At 43.6% G+C, this 17465-nt stretch overlaps 1 protein-coding gene across 1 annotated transcript; it reads left to right on the top strand.

Annotated features, from left to right (window-relative positions):
- The first annotated feature begins 2374 nt into the window (after positions 1-2374).
- Positions 2375-17237, top strand: LOC147897884 (transcription elongation factor B polypeptide). The gene is made up of 8 exons (XM_087380720.1): positions 2375-2570; positions 2754-2963; positions 6580-6717; positions 14389-14467; positions 14627-14701; positions 16245-16317; positions 16421-16579; positions 16715-17237. Exons 2-8 carry the CDS (start codon positions 2766-2768, stop codon positions 16818-16820), a joined length of 828 nt encoding a protein of 275 aa, XP_087236846.1. The 5' UTR covers positions 2375-2570; positions 2754-2765; the 3' UTR covers positions 16821-17237.
- The last annotated feature ends 228 nt before the right edge of the window (positions 17238-17465 follow it).

Raw genomic sequence — 17465 nt, 5'->3', positions numbered from 1 at the left:
GTGTTGCAACGTTTCCATATGGAGGGGAGGAAGGCAGTAAGCACTCCATTGCATCCATATGTGAAACTGAGTCAAGCATATAGTCCCAAATCAGACGAGGAGAGGGCCATGATGGCCAAGGTTCCTTATGCATCAGCGGTTGGGAGTCTTATGTATGCTACGATAGCTATCAGACTGAACATTGCATTTGCAGTGGGAGTTGTTAGCCGGTATATGGCTAATCTAGGAAAGAGGCATTGGGAGGCAGTTAAGTGCATCATGAGGTACATGAAGGGTACCAAGGAGATGTATCTGCTTTGGCAGAGGAGAGATGCGTGTACTTGGGTACACAGATTCAGACTATCTAGGGCATGTGGATAGTAGGAGATTCACTTTTGGTTATGTGTTCACCTTTGCAGGTGGTGCAATGTCGTGGATGTCTCGCACACAGAATTGTGGTGCTTTGTCTACCACAAAGGCCGAGTATGTTGTAGCCACAGACGGTTGCAAGGAGCCTTATTTGGCTTGATCGGCAAGTGGGAGATTTGGAGGTGTACCGACATTGCATAGTGATTCCATGAGTGTTATTCAGCTAGCACGGAATCCAGTCTTTCATGCAAAGACCAAACACATTGAGGTCAGGTACCATTTCATCAGGGAGGTACTTGAGGACAAGCGCATAGAGCTTGTCAAGGTTCATATAGATGATAACCTTGTAGATATGGTGATGAAGAGTCTACCTAGTTAGCAGTTTGAGTATTGTCGTGTATTGATGGGCATTGGAGAGTATGCTCACTGGTTGTTCTCCCTTAAAGGCATGTTGGCTTTTAAGTGGGAGGTCGTGGTTTAGAGTGCTCTCACCAATGGAAGCGGAACGAAAGAGGGTGAGAGAGAGGGAGAGCTAGAAGAGAGCCACACAAGTTTTTGGTGGGTGCAGAACACCAAGAGAACACCCTAATCTTCTATGTCATCCATATATATATGTGTTTTAGTATTGTACATAACTAGGGTTAAGGCACAGTGGCCTTTAACCTCCACATCGGCCTCAAGAAGAGGGTTGGTTATGTGCCTCGGTAATACGTTGCATGGATTGTCACTACCTTGGAGGATAGGTTGGAAGTGAACGGGCTCTCCACTTTTGATAAAGCCTTCAAAACACAGCGTAAGACTGTGAGCAGGGGCCAGGCACATTGCAAACTCGGCCCTCATCTATTATCAGCTCACAGTTGGAGAAGTGCATTGGCCAGACACCATTCCAGCACCTGGTGGTGGAGTAGGGCCGTCCGGCACCAAGGAGAGCAATGGCCCAAGGTCGAGAGACAAAGGTATTGAGACAAAGACTCCTAGTAGCACAGCGGGCAAGGTGAGGATAAAGACCAGAGTGGTGACAACAAGGAGGAAGGCTCCTCTGATAGTGTCCGAGCAGTAGGTGCATGAACCTCCTATTGGGCCCCAACAGCAAGACCGAGAGCAAGCTCACAATCAAAGCCAAAGTCAAACGAAGTGGTTGCCACCAGTTCCATTGTAGTAGTCACAATCAAAGCCAAAGTCAAACGAAGTGGTTGCCACCAATTCCATTGTAGAACTTACCCCTCCGGGTATGCTTTGCACTCTGGCCCCACCCGAGCCATTTTCTCTTGATCTCATGCTACTCCGTGACGACCATTAGGATAGGATGCCACTGAAACCTTGTGGCATTGCCTAAGGGAAAATGTGCTTGTCGTAGCAACTTGATTTCTTGGCGAATCACTGGCTCCCTCCCCAGGTACTCGACCACAATTTATATATTAAGGCACGGTGCCGGGAGCAACTATCAAAGTTTTTTTAGGACAACACGCCCGCGCTACGACACCAATAGAGTGCCCTTAGTGTAGAGCAGGACAGGCTGCAAGAGCAGTTGGAGAGTAGGAAAAATGTGTACGATGAATTGTTGGTTGCTGAAGAATCACAGTGAGCTTCAGCACATTCACACGGAGTTACAGAGAGACCATGGGAACACACGGAGTTACAGAGAGACCATGGGAACCTCTAGTGTGAGGCGGAGGTGTGTGTGTTTTCAGCTCGGAGATTGTCCACTTCAATTCTTTGTTCATTGCTCATTTCACAAGAGGCGGGCGGGAATCAAAATATCCTACTTCAACAAGCAGCCTTGGTTCATTGGTAGATGCTCCACATGCCGGAAAGGTGGGGCTAGGTTCGAATCCCGCTAGTCATTCGCAGGTTTGTTGCTCAGTTGAAGTTCTCTGCCCGTAGTTTGGAACGACGCCGCCCGGGGTTTTCGGGTGTGACTCGGATGCCACGTAATTTTTGGCCATGCGGTGTCTGAGCGTAGCTGGTGGCTCAAGTGTCAACAAGCAGGTAGGAGACGCGGTGGACAAGCAAACCATGGTTGAGGGTGACGTGAAGTTTGGAACAACGTTTGGACTGCAGTGGAGGGATTTCTTGGCAGTGGAGGGATTTCTTGGCAGATTAGAGCATTTTGAGTGTTGCAGTGAATTGGACGGCGATCGATCGATCGCTTTTGCACGAACACGATGGATTGCATATAATCGAAGCACGCTCCAGCTCTCCATTGATTCAATCTCAAAGCTGTAAGTTTTTTGGTTCCAAAAATCCGGCTTTTCACATGCAGTTTCTACCAGTTTTGGAAGTTTCGCACATGGCAACATGCATGGCAATCGAAAAGTATTTCTTATCATCTGCAAAGCGCCTGCTATAGCATGATTTTTGTATCGTGCTTTATACGCCCCCGTTGCGACGCGTTTGGAGCGTAGGTGAGGGCTGGAATGAGGACGGTGGGAGTTTTGCCGGTAACACATGGTAAACGGAGCAAGTTGCCTTCATTGGAGGATCTGTGCGTACAGAGTGCGATCGACAACCTTCAGTATTTGGGGGACGTAGGACAAACAGATCTTAGCCTTCTTGCGAAGATTCTACCACACTGTACGCCGGAACAACTGCATCGGATCGAGACTTCGTCGAGTGTAAGTTATTGTTATGATTGTTTTTTTGGACTGTATTATCTAAGATGGCTAGCTTGGCGATTTTGTTTTTCGCACATCAAAAGAAAGAGTTTTATGCTTTGTGATTGCTTTGTTTGGGTAAATCATGAATTAGTTGTTGAAAGTCTAAGGCATGGCCCTCACATTCTGGCTGTAATGTTAGGTGTGAGCCCTCACAGCGCAGGATCACCACTTGCCAAGTCACATGAATGATGAATAATGAATTAACAAACACCAAAAGGCAAGTGGTGAGGGTCAATTTAAGGACTGGTGGTGATTTGGGGTTCTTCCCAGTCTTCATAAGGTCGAATGTCATTTTTTTGTTCGCCTATGATATCATGCATTTCTTCTGTTTCTTCAATGCATCACGTCCTGGATCTTTGCTTAGTAAGTAGTCTTCTTTAATTTCCTTTTTGGCCTGCCCCAGGGAGAAGGGCTTAGTGATGGTGCTACTTTTGAAAGGGATAAATAATTTTGGCTATTTTTTGTTTGGGTTTTTTGGTGTAATTCAACTAGTACCTGGTTTAAAAACAACGCGTTTGTATTCAGAGATTACAGCTAATGCGAGGCCCATCCTCACCCCTCCTCCTCCTCCTCCTCCTCCTTCCCCCACCTTAATGCCCGCCTCCCTCTTGCCTCTTGAGCTCCCCTCCTCCACAACTTCACCACCCTTGCCAAGCCCAAGAGCCTGATCACCTCCACCACTTCCACGGGCCTCACCTCTACCAGCCTCTCCTGCAAGATCATCACCACCTTCACCATCTGCCCCTTCTTTATAAGCTTGAAAACCTGCTCGTATAGCAAGGTCCATAAAGAAATTTGTCTCCGCATCTTGGTGCTGTAACTCTAGCTTATGATTTCGTCTGGAAAGCCTTGCACTCTATGACTCGAGACAGTTACAAACCAGAAATTGATTTCTCTCAAAGCAATAGCATAGCCCTGAACAAAACAACGATCGTCCAAATGATGCCAAGGTGCCGTTCTCATGGCAAACAACGTCAAAGTGTTTCTCAGCAGCAGCTCTGCAGCGTTCGCGATATTCTTGTTGTTTCTTTTTGTGTTTATTTTGAAAGCTGCTGATTTGATGACATACGTTCAACTGTGCTGTCTCCATAGCAGATGTAGCTTCAATGCTAAGATTGCTAGTGGCCTTCTGCCTCTCCTCAAACCTACACATAATCTCTTTGGTGAAAGAGAAGACCCTCTGTGCCCTAGCAATGGGCTCCTTCGTCAGTTGCTCACTACTTTCTGCCTAAACCTCTTCCAAGTCAATCCCAACCTTGTTCTCAGATGGGTTGCCCACCTTCAACGGAGTTTGCGTATGCACATTACTCACCGATATGCTTTTGCCCCTTCCGCACTCTATCCACGACATCACCATCAGCCAAAACGTGGCTGTGTGCAATCCCTAGTGCAATGCCTCCACATTTGAATAGTGTCACTAGGCTTATCATCAGTGTGCGTGCTACATGAGGTGCAAAGGGGGAAGCGTGTTGGCGGATGCTTTGCACATTGTTACAGCTTGCCCCATTTCAGGTTGGTTCCATGTTTAGAACATAGTCACATGAAAACCCGTTTCGTTTTGTCAAAACCTCGAAACGACAAAACAGAGAGAGAGAGAGAGAGAGAGAGAGAGAGAGAGAGAGAGAGAGAGAGAGATTTTATTCCTGGTTTTTGTTTCTTGATTTGCTTGTTTATTTTTGCTTAGTCACCTTCTGCCTTTCTTGTTTTCGTTCTCTTTTGTTTATTTGACACCCATTATAGAAACCCATTATAGCTGCTTATGCTTGGGCATTGATGATGACATAAGTGTTGCTTTGCTTGCTAAGTATGTCTTCCTTTTGTTTCTAAAAGAAGTTTTTGTTACCTCTTTTTTCTTCTCTTTCGTTTTCTCTTTTGTTTTCTGTGTAGATTTTTGGACCTTAGAACAACAAAAAATCTAAATCTGTATGATTGGACATATTCTAGTCTTACAAAGGTATATATTTATGCTAATAGACATCGTTCGCCTAGGGAGTTCTCTATTGGAACGATGGTATATTCTCTTTTGTGTATTCCCAAGGAATCCAAGAGCCTAAGTACTAGGCATGTTAGGAAATTATCCCCCAGATTTTGTGGCCCATTCAAGATTATACGAAGAATTGGCCAAGTTGCATATGAAGTTGAATTGCCTCATAATATAAGAATTCATCCAGTCTTTCATGTCAGTAGACTGAACGAAGTACTGGGTGCTAAGGATCAGGTAGTAACTCCTCAAGAACTTATAGAGGTTGAAGCTTTGACCTTTGTACCAACGAACGTGAAAGTATTCTTGGATTTCGTGAACTTCAAGTTAGAAATAGGACGATCATTGAACACTCCAGATTGATGCCATCTTTCAGACAGTGACATTCGTTCACCGAGTTTGGGCCTTATCCAGCTGGAGATTGGCGAGGCTGGCACTAGAGTCATCTAGAAGATTAGTAGAGAATGAGGTCTACACAGCATGGTATGCATGTGTATCCACATGGTTTGCCAGTCAGGGTATCCAGATGGACCGGCTCCCCCCCTTTGAGTGCAACATGGATGCACCGCCTGAGTTGATCCCACGAGATGAGATTAGTTGTATCCTACGGCTAGATCTCCTCCAGCTCCATACATTTCAGACCTAGGGGAAGGAAGAGTTTTGTGCAAGCTCTCGTTTGTTGTCGGGTGCTCTCTCCGAGGTGATTACAGTATTTGGTGCTGGAGGGTTCACACTATGAGCTGCAGAGAGGGTGTTAGGATTTAGAGCATCTCATGTGTGGAGAGTGAGGGCTTCTATGTGGTCGGGTCAGCTGACTTGACCGAGCTCAGATCAAGCGAACCACGACTCGTCACTGGTATGGTGCGGGTCCAGGCTGGCTTCTAGGGCTGCAATGGCATGGACGACTCCTCCAAGCACACCTTTTCACGAGATAGGGTCCTACATAGAATGGGGCTGATATCCTATGAGATCCCTTTCTTTCATCTCAGTTTTCAACCCATGGGATGACATGCACCCAACTCGCGTGGACAATGCACTTTCCTAATTTGTTTCTTGTTGAGCGGTGCTAAAAATGCGTGGCACGATTGGACAGTTCCACCTTGTCACATGTTGTCTTTCTAGCTTTAAGGCCTTGTGGACTTGACTTGTTTTGTTGGAAAGTGAGAATCTTGTAAAGTACAGGAATACTGTTGTATCTCAACAGCCAAGTTTTGAAAAAGTTAATGGTTTTGTCAGCTTTCTTTTAAGAAAAGGGGATAAAATCTGCTCTCTTTGTTTGACTAGTTGTGAAATACACGGAGCACACAAAATTTTTTGGGGGATAGTGTCTAATGTTTGATCAAATCGTTTAGATTTAAATATGTTAGCGTTGTACTGCAATTATTTCTTGGAGTTCGTGTGGTATCGATACTACGAATGTACACAGGAAAATTTCCAATCTTCGTGGACTCTATAATGAATGCACTGCACTTTTAGTTTCTCTTTTGTTCTTGACTATTAATGACACATTCTCATGTGAAAGTTTTTGTTTTGATGAATTACATGACTGAGCTAGATCGTAAGATAACTGAGATGAAGTTTATGCCTTTGCAGCGAAGAGACTTAAGTTCTATAACAAATGAGTTTTGGCGCAAGTTCTATCTTCATAAGTTTGGCCCTGAGAATGTGAAACTGGTGTTGGAACGGATGAAGAAGCGAAGTGTCTCTTTCAAGTGGCATTTATTGTATCAGGTATCACAGACCAACTAACTTGCATGATCTATGATGGTAATAGTTCTGGACTTTATCTTACGTTTGTGATGACGTGTCTCACAATCAGTCTTTTCTCTCATCTCTTGCGGTACCTCTTTTTTGTGCTTGATTGTCCTTTTGAATTCTGGTTTACATGAGATGTTGGCATGTGGTACGCTCTTCTTGCTGCTCTCTTCATCTAACTCAGTAATTTTGATACACCAGATACTTTGCAATGTCAAACTTTAAACGAAGTAATCTCCATTGCATTTAGTTCAAACTTTGTTGAAATGGCTTCCAGCTACTGTCCAAAGCAAACACTTGTACGTTAAGAAACGAGCTTGTGACCCAATATATTGACTTCTCCCGATATGGAGAGATGAGGTGAGGTTCAACTTGACATTGAACGAAATCAGAATTTACCCTTTCTTTGTAGGTAGTTGAAACCAGGCTGCAATCGCTTTTGAATGTATGATGATGCTTTGTGGTCATCCTAATGCTGCTCCTCCTCCCCACAGCAACCTGTAATACCCCATTCCCTCTAGTGTTCTCTCCCCCTTTACCTTTTCTTCTATGGTCACATCAACAACAGATTCAATCTCCAATCTCCTCCTCAACAAAAGGCCTTTATCAAAAGAAGATGTTTGTCTATCAACAAGACAAAACCAGGGAAATGTGAAGAAAATCATGAAAACATCTTCACTCTCCAAATGAGTAGGGATGTTTACATATACTTCTAAATTTGTATGATTGGACTTATTCTAGTCTTACAAAGGTATATGTTTACATATACTTGGAGGTGCGATCCATCAGAAGGACTGAATCAAGACATTCCAGTGTATGATTAGGAAGACATCCTCAAAAAGGCACTCACACATTCCGTACTGCTCCGTCAGCTGGAGTTTCATTCAAGTCTCGAGTCAAAATGTATGCTTTGCTCTGCCGTTTGGCATGGGATGCCATATGACCAGCTTGATCACAAAACGAATAGACAATTTTGTTCTCAAGAGCCATTTTTGAACTTCACCAACAGGTAGGCTTGATGGAATCCACCTGTTTGTGTACACCCAGGCCCATTGTTTCTTCTGTTGTCCACCCATTGAGATCCATGAATCCAGACTCCATGAAAACTCCTGCCATAATTGCTCTATGTGAACTTGCCACCTGTTCTGCATGCTGCTGACTATTTGGGTTCGCACTTAGAAACATAGGCGAATCAATTTCTGGGCTGGAGTGAAGGCAAAGCACCCGGAGCAAAAGCTGTGATGAAGATCAAGGTTCGGGTAAGGAGGGATGAAGATATGTGGAACTCTGCGACAATAGAACTGAGAGAAGCTGGCAGGTAGTGATACACCTCAAGGAAATGCAACCAGCAGCCGATGCAATACTACTCGAATGATCAGGCACAGTAATCGCGACCCACCACAGGATTTGGGGCTCACAGATGGGGAAGTGACTACCTGAACTCCAACACCCACTGCGTGGAGAAACTAGCCAAGGGTCTAGGTTTTCACGACAGTTTTCCTTTTCTTTGCTTGATTCAAGAAATGATTTGCCTTGCACAACGTCATCTTCGTTCTTTTCCTGTCTTCCTCTTGCATGAGCATTGTGTTGGAAAGGTCACCTCCCCATTGGTAAGCCCCCATATGAGGAGAGCATGGGGGAGGGAGACCTAGGGCAAGAGCTGCCACATGGGCATCTGTTTGGATGCCATGTGGGCAGCATGCCTAGAGGAAAGAACATGTAGAGGGGGCTGCCACATGGGCAGTACCCCACAGGAAAAGAGAGAAAGGGGCTGCCACATGGACAGCATCATGGCTGTCATGTGGGCAGCACATCTAGAGAAGTACCTGGAGCCATCTGGGAGTATGATCAGCACCATGGATAAGGCGACAGGCAGAAGCAGGTCCAGGAGCAGATCAGTGGCAGTTTGGAGCTCCAGACAGAGGCGAGGAGTGGCTGTATGAAGGTGACGCATGGCGGGGTACTGCAGCAGCAAAGGCGCACACGTGCGGGGCAGGAATGGGGCCTGCACAAGGGCCTGTTGATGGCGGAACAGCTGCAGCAAAGAGCAGCCTGGCAGCAGCCCAAAAGGCTAGGGCCCTTATAAAGGGCTGGTTGGACCAGCCAACCAGGTTGGCCAGCAAGCAGACTGGTCGGCCAGGATGATGCTGGCTGGTCAGTATTTATTGCAGGCCTTTGGGCCTATAAAAGGAGGGCTTCCAGGCCTTCACAAAACATCTTCTGGAGCAGCCATTCACAAGCAGATTGGAGCAATGGAGCAGCTGCCTTGGGTCCTCCCGTGTGCTGCAGACAAAGGTTGAAAGGGCTGCCCACCCACCTAGGCTGACATTCAAGGCAGCAAGGTGGAGAGGATCATTCTGGACAGAAAAAGTCTATAGATGCTGGAGGTGGAGCACGCGGGCTCAAGCCTAGAGATAGCTGGCAGATAGGAGGACCTTGTGGTAGGATCAGAGCACCACACCATTGGTGGGACTCTGGATCTATCTCTTTTGTATTGTGTCCATAGCTTTGGACGGAAATATATTATTTTGGTGGTTTCTATATCTGGCTGGTTCATTGTCTATTGATGATTCTGCACATCTATGTGATGCACATTAAGTAAAGAAGTTTGTGATTCCACTCCCACCCACACACTGTGTGAGCTCTTGGGCTATTCTATCAGTCTCCCGCTTTGCGTACCCTCTGTTGGTCGATTTCTAACACATTGGCCCCCAGCTTCTCAAAATTGAGGGGCTTAGATCCCTCTGTAGTGGTTAGTGTCGTTACCAAACCTCCGAAGCTCTACAAAGAATATTTAGTAATAACAACACAATTTGACTTGTGTTGACCCTCTAGCCTATAGCTGCTTAGTGCTAGCTGATTTTTGACAAACTCGACTTCAATCAAATGCTCATCCCTTCTCCATCTTCATTGTATACAACTAATTTTGGAGCGTAAGAATCCGGCGAATGTTGTTCGTCATGTACAAGTATTTCAGTGTGGTCTAGGCCTCTGTCAAAGTATTCGCCAATTGAATGTGCAGAAGCACTGCATCTGATGTCGTGGCAATGCTTCCTTTACTACCTTACCTTGCGGCATCCACTACATCCTCGGGTTTCAGTTCTTCGCCTGTGGCGACCTTCCAAATCTTCCTAGCCACTATGTGGCTCCTTATCTTCACATTCCACATCGGGTATTTGCTTACCTTCAACTTGCCATTGCCCCCAAAGTTGGGTAACAGCATCTCTCTGAAGCCATCAAATCCTGAAAGAAAGTGGAACGTAAACTGACAGATGGAAAACTCTGCTCACCTTTTCCTTTTCTTGAAACACAACTGCCAAAGTCACAACTTCCGGGTCGATCTGTGAGCCCCTGGAGCTCAATCACCTTTCTTGGCTCTTAAACCTTTGAAACCTGAACTGGCTCTGGTATCATGTTGGAGTAAAATGTGAGCAGTACGGTACCATGTTAGAACACACAGCACAAAATGAATCGCCCACAAGATCACACATGAGAACTTTAGATCCTACTTGACGTGCACAGATGCGTGTAAATGTAAACCACCCTCAGATTTGGAATAGGCAGTAAGATACGACAACCAATACTTGAATAAGAACATCCAAGAGAGGACCCAAAACGTATTACAACGTGGTGCACTCTCAAACCACACTATGTGGACAGCAGGTTAGTTGCTGCATCTGAGGCCAGAACGGTGTTGCCCTAATCTGCTGCTCACTAGCCCAAAGCAGTGATTGACAATTCCCTTTCTGCCTCTGTATGTTCCACTCTCTGAATAAGCCCTACACACTCGCTAAAGTCTACTGTTGCTTCTGGCTCCTGAGTCCACCCTGCTGGAACTCTGGTCTGCATCTTCTCTTGTGCCTTGGTGTAGTTATGAAGCCTGGTACCTGGTATAGCTGGCTGATTCTCTGCCCTTGCTGCTGCCTTCTACTGGCCCTCTTAGTGCCTAGGTATGCACTCCTGAACTGCCTGAAGCAGTCTGCAATGGACTGGCTGAATGACTATGCTCCCCAACCGCTCCCCCCCGCAGACTGCTGGCGGCCTGACCAGCCGACTGACTGGCCGACCAGTCTGTGTAATCGGCCGAGCAGATCAGGCCCTAGAGGCCTATAATACCTGCCTTGCTTGCACGATTTTCGCCTATCTCCAGGGCTGACAGCAGCCCCTTGTGCCCCTTCAATGGGGCCCCAACTGAGCTCCAGACCTGCCAGTAATCAAAGCCTGTGTGTGGCCCAAACAATGGCCAACAGCATGGCTGTCTCTTCCAGGACAGACCTGCCCTAAAAGGTGGGTTGTATGTAACTCTAAAAATGATATCTGTATGCTGCCCGTGTGGCAGCCTCTGTGCTGCCCACATGGCAGCCTCTCTCTCCCTCCATGTTCCCCCTACCATGTTACAGGTATCACTCCCCTTGCTCTCCTTATTTGGGGGCTTACGCACGGGGAGTTGACCGGCATGCTTTATACCTATAAAGACAGTAAGAGAAAGAAATTGCTTTAAATTGCACTGGGTTGCCAAAGGATATGGAGAAGAGGGAGCTAGAGTTTACTGGTAACCAATCAATGTATGTTTGATCATGACCATAGCTAGACTACAAGGACAATAAGGGAAGCAACTTAAATCGGATGTGTAGTTTATGCCCTTAACTTGTATCGGTTGCCAAAGGATATGGATAATGACAGAGTCTACAGTTTATTGCTCACCTTTAGCAAACTTTTGCTCAAAAAATGAAAATCACCTTTTATGTGATCATGAACAATGAACAGATTGAGATTGGAAATCAGCCAGTCCGTGCTTCGTTGGAGTACAACCCTGTAATTGACTATCACAAGAGTGAAAGAAACTACACTATTTGTTGTGTTTTCAGAGGATGATTTTGGGCATCTTCTTGGCTTCATCTAGATGCCGTATTAGCGGACATGCAAATTTCATCTTGTGAACTTTTTGTCTATGTTTGTGATTAGTTCTTTCTATCTTAAGTGGTGCTTCGTCCTAGCATCCATCTTTCTAAGCATGTTTTGCTTAGAAATTCTGGGAGACGAAAGTAGAATACTATAGCCTGCACGTAGCTTCAATGAGAGAATGTGGACTATTTTTTGATTGGCCTCCTCTTTTAGTGCTTAGCTTTTGTCATAGCTGAGTTTGCCCTTCGCCTTTAGAGTGCTCATAGAACCTTGGTACAAAGACCTTTGTACAAATGGATGCTTAATTTTTGTGTGTGTGTGTATATCATGTATGTGTGATAGCATTTGTTTATCCTATGGTTTCCGCCCGCATGTGGGGATGTCATAGTTGCTAGTTCTTACTATGCATGATGGAGTTTATGGTTTTGATCCTTGTGAGTGACTGTCATGAGATTGAAATTGCACTATTTGTTAGGTTTTCAGAGAATGATTTTGGTGAATTCATATAGATATACATTGATGTAATGTTTTTGAGCTGCAAAGCCCTAGCATCTATACTCTCTGGCGCTGTCAATTTGAGGATATGCAAGTACGGTGTAGATACATGTGTCACAGCCACATATAATGGGATGCTGTCCAGTAGAAAACTCTAATGTAGAAAAAGTAGAAGCCGTGCCACGTGTTGCATATGAACATCGCATAAAAAAGACACCCAAATGCAAGGAAGAGTTTTTCAATGAATGGCGTTTCGAAAGTATTGCCGAATGTGATTGCCATGAGCTGAGCTCCAGTGGTGGTGGATACTAGAAAACTGTATGGAACTAGAGTGTGAGAAAGAGGGAGGAAGAAGCTCTTGGAAAAAAAGACAAAGATTCCAGTGGTGGTGGATACTAGAAAACTGTATGGAACTAGAGTGTGAGAAAGAGGGAGGAAGAAACTCTTGGAAAAAAGGACAAAGATTGAAGCAACTTAATAAATACTAGGCTTAGATCAGGCAAGGTCCTGCCCATGAAAGCTTAGAGAGAAGGAGAGCCTAGCAATCTTTGATGATGGAAAGGCTAGCTTGGAGTAGGGTACACCATTTCTAAACCTCCGGAATTCATTTTGAAGCATAAGTTTTATTATGCCTCTAATCGTACTGCACCAATCGCGATCCAAACAATCTTGAAGATGCAAACCTTTGAAGGTATGTGGAATTTTTTATAAACAAGTGTTGTAATAGACTTTCATTTATTGGTTGGTTCCAAGGATCTATTTTTGAAGTGGTAAATCAACCTCCGTACTTCATGTGATGGGATTTTTAAAGGAAAAAGTATGAAAGTTACTAGAATGTTATTGTGGCAAATCCTTGTGTACTGATTTTGTTTCATAGCTGTTTTTATGTGTGTTTTTAGAGGATGAGTTTGGGAATGTTCCTGGATTCATCTAGGTATACACCATTTCTAAACCTCCAGAATTCATTTTGAAGCATAAGTTTTATTATGCCTCTAATCGTACTTCACCAATCGCCATCCAAACAATCTTGAAGATGCAAACCTTTGAAGGTATGTGGAAATTTTTATAAATAAGTGTTGTAATAGACTTTCATTTGTTGGTTGGTTCCAAGGATCTATTTTTAAAGTGGTAAATCAACCTCCGCACTTCATGTGATGGATTTTTAAAGGAAAAAGTATGAAAGTTACTAGAATGTTATTGTGGCAAATCCTTGTGTACTGATTTTGTTTCATAGCTGTTTTCATGACAAGTGGCTGCTACTAAACAGGCTTGAGAAAGGTCACACTCATTGATTTTACTAGTTCACCATGATGACTAATTGGCTGCTGCTATAATGGTCGTTTCTCTAAGAGGCTTGAGAAAGGTCACACGCATTGGTTTTACTAGTTCTCCATGATGACTGAGTTGCATTCTTGAATGTGAAGTCTACGTATTGAGATATGGATTAAGTGGATTACCAATGCATAATCTCTAGACCTTAGAAATTTATTGGCTCGACTTTCTTGATTTCGCTCGTTGTAGTTTGGCTTTGGATTCATGGCTAATTGCTGTGGCTTTACAAAGGACTATTTTATCCATATGAATAAGCTCGGAATTTTAGCTAGCACTGATGATGTGGTATGGTAGGTGGTTTTGGAGCCTACATTGGTGAATGCCTGTTGTTATAACTTATAGTGTTATTTCCTTTTTGTGATGTTTAAGTTACAAATACATGTTATGCTACTAACCAGAACTCTGAACCTTGAACGTGGCAAAAATTGAATCTAAACAAGTGAAATTGAAACAAGTGGAAATTGAACTCAAAATAAGGGGACCTGGAAGTTTGAACAAGGCCAGAACAAGTGAACTTGGAACATGTGAATTTAGAACTTGAACTAGCTACTTTGGAATCCAAAACACGGAACAACTGAAGTTTGAACCTAGAACCTGAAATGGACAAGTAAAATTCAAACAATTGGCATGAATTATCTCTGGAAGGTGATTTCAACCAAGCATTTGAAACCATGCCTTGAGATTTTATAGTTGATCGGTCATAAGCCTTAGCCCAATGCTCTAAACATTCATAATCCAGTGGTTCTGCCATCTTGTCCCATAGAGCTCCCTTGTTGTTAGACTATAAGGTAAAATTGTACATGCTTTTAAGTCATCTTCTTGCTTTATGGCTATATTTCTTGTCATTTGTCTTTAGTCTTTGTAGTTTTTACTTAGCAATTCTATCTGTTCTCTTAATACTGGATTTTTGATTAGGCTAAGCTGCGGGAACAAGAAGAAGTACAAAAAAAATGTGTGGATCGCTTGAAACAATTATACATGGAGGCTGACGTGCGTAAGTGCACCTAACCTTGGCTTGTTTCTATGCAATTTATTTGAATCATTTTGGCACCTTAATCAATTTTTCGGTTTGGCATTTTCAAGACTTTATTGGGATTCACATACTGATCTCTTTCGTTGTCTTGTTGGCAAAATTGATTTGTGCTATTACTAGAGAAACAAAGCAGACAAATCCAGCTGTGCACTAAAGTCCCCCCAACAAGTAAACGAAGAAGATGTGAAATAGGAGGTAAATGCCTCAACAATTGCCTTTCTAGGAATTGCGGTCCCTTTCAATGTGATTCATTAGGATATGAATTTGAGATCCTTATGATGCACATAACCCAATGGATGTCTTTCTAAAAAAATAAAAAGTATGACCAAGATCGACTAATGGAGAGACTTTTGAGTTTTTTTTCCCTAGTCACTATCCAAAATGTTAAATGTGCGTTATACGTGAGCATAATGATTGCATGGTTGATTTTAGAATGATAGACACCGATTGCTCAATAGGTTTTCTCATTAAAAGCCCCTAGCCAATATTATTTCTTTTGTCTTCCCATTGGGATTTAATGTCATAAACCCAGAATCACGATTCACATCGTAAGGAAAACACGAAGTCAAACGTTATCAATGCCTGATACTAATACATTGATGGGGAGGAATATTAATGAGTTATTCTTCTTGTGTGTCTATTTGTGCGTGTCAACCATAAATTAATTGAGTGTAAGATCTATTTGACCTCATGATGTGTACACTGTTTGTCCATACTATGTATGACCTAATTTGTGGCCATGTAAGGCATTTTAAGTGCTGCGTAAGGTATGGCTAGGGCTGGGCTGATTGTTTTGTAGACAAAAGCATTGTGTGGTACACATGCCAAACCATACAAAAGAAAATTTCCAAAGCTATGTTTAGAAATTGCTAGCTAAAATTTAGACTTAGATCTTAGAATGAAATATGTAAATGTGTTAGAGATCACTGCCCCACCTGTGAGCCGCCATATGAGGACATAGGGGCAGTAGATCTAAAGGGTTAGGTGCAGGAAAACAGTGACAGCAACAGTACTCTGTCTGCGGTTGTTCTGCAGCAGGATAGGGTTACAGAAAAACCCTAAAACGTGGACACGAGCAGGTCCAGCAGGCCTCAGTCAGAGCCTGATTATAGGCACTTGCAGGCTGCATACTGCAGCAATCTTTGCATAGGGCAGAGGGGCAGGTACAGGCCCTGGTCTGGACCTTCTATAGGTCAGATCTAAGGTTTGCCAGTCGCTAGACAGTGTCATGAAGACAACTCTCTCCAATACACAACAGCAAGAAATAGAGCAGCAAAGGTACTATTCAGTTTAGGTCGCCACAAGAGTGACTGATGTCCCAAGCATCTCGCAAAGTGTTGGGCAAAATGGAAACTAGGTGTCTGTCTCTTCCGTCTCTGGCACTCACAGCTAAAGCTACCTTCTTCAGATCTATAGAATTATAAGTACATGGGTAACTTGAAAAGCTGTATAAGCGATTCACAGTTTTTAGTGATACTTGACAATCATGAATGGAAGGATTGACTTGTTGAACCCACATCTTTTTTCCCCAAGCTATTTAGGTTTGCTGGCTTGGTTGAAGTTTTAACTGCTGGACTGTGAATGGATGCTAATGGAGATGTCTTTTTCCTCGTTGGGCTCCATATTTATTTGAAGTTGAAATTTGCCTTGAGAGATCAGGTCTTGAGGGATGTTGAGAGAGAAGAATGGAGACCACTTGTAACCCTTACGATTCTGGTTGTTATCTTGGATACGTCAGGTGGATCTGCCAATCAGTTTGCTAATGTGAAAGGGCGTTTGATGAAAAAGGCAAGGATGGAGTTTGCCGCAAGGTGCAAGTTCCTATATTATTTCTATTTTGTTGATTTCATCCTTAGTTCCCTTATCTCTTCAGAATCATTGACTGTGAGGTTTGTATTTGGGTTTTGAATATAGTAATGAGGCAAAATTTGCCAAAATCAAGTATCAGCACACGCTTCCCAAAGTTAATGCACCGCAGTCCAGAAGATTGATTACACCTTTCCCTCAAAAGTCGTCAGAGCCTTCTGAAAAGCTGCAAACTGTTCAAAAGATGACGAAGCCTCCAATTGTTGAGTAAGATTTAGTCTTCAGTTGGTGCAGTTTTGTATGTTCAAAGAAACGGTTAGCTTCTTTTGCCTCATCCTGTTGGTATTGGGTAGTGTTTATCAACCTAGCTGGTGAAATTTGATCTGTCCGACCTGTCAACAGTAAGGAGCTCAGTCATACGTCGAACAACCCCAGGAAGGACAGACTCTCAGGTAGAAACTGCATGGCAGCTCCACAATCTGCCTTGGGTCACATGTGCAAAAGATAGCTTTCTGAGTAAAGCTTTGAATGCACATCTTAATATTGTGATTCTTTGCCCTATGTTTTGTGTTAGTCATGGGTACGCTTTTTCAGCCAGAATCACTGCCCTTAAAATGTCTTTGTGCGAAAGGCATTCTTGATGTAACAGAATTAGGTGTACATCTTAAAGAAATAGGGCAATCGAGGAAGCAAGGAGATCTAGTCTTCTGCCTTTCTGCTATGTGTACTGGCTCTATTGAATCAAAATACATGTGTATGATTTGCAAGCGTCCTGCAAAAAAACTATTTAAAAAGCATCGGGTTTACAAGTCCTCTTGCTCTCAATTATGGAATTTTTTGGAGGGAACTTCCCTGGCGCCTGTATGGGCTATTGGGTTCTTCTGCACTGGCTCTATTGAATCTAAATACTTGTGTATGATTTGCACGAGTACTGCCAAAACACAATTTAAAACACATTCAGTTTATAGCACCTCATGCTATCAATAATGGAATCATTTGGAGGGAACTTATTGACCTGTATAGGCTATCGTCTGTGGTCATGTTTCCACTTTTCTGTATCACTTTATTTATTTTTCATGCCAAAATTTGGGAATATAATTGTGCTCACACATGCAAATGCACGCCTACATGCATACCCACACATGCATGCACA

The sequence above is a fragment of the Dipteris shenzhenensis genome, chromosome 10, assembly GCF_047967505.1.
Source record: "Dipteris shenzhenensis isolate YYH24624 ecotype China chromosome 10, Dip_SZ_1.0, whole genome shotgun sequence".
Classification (NCBI taxonomy): Eukaryota; Viridiplantae; Streptophyta; class Polypodiopsida; order Gleicheniales; family Dipteridaceae; genus Dipteris; species Dipteris shenzhenensis.
Note: the sequence above shows the minus strand (reverse complement) of the source record. Positions and strands in the feature narration are given on the sequence as shown.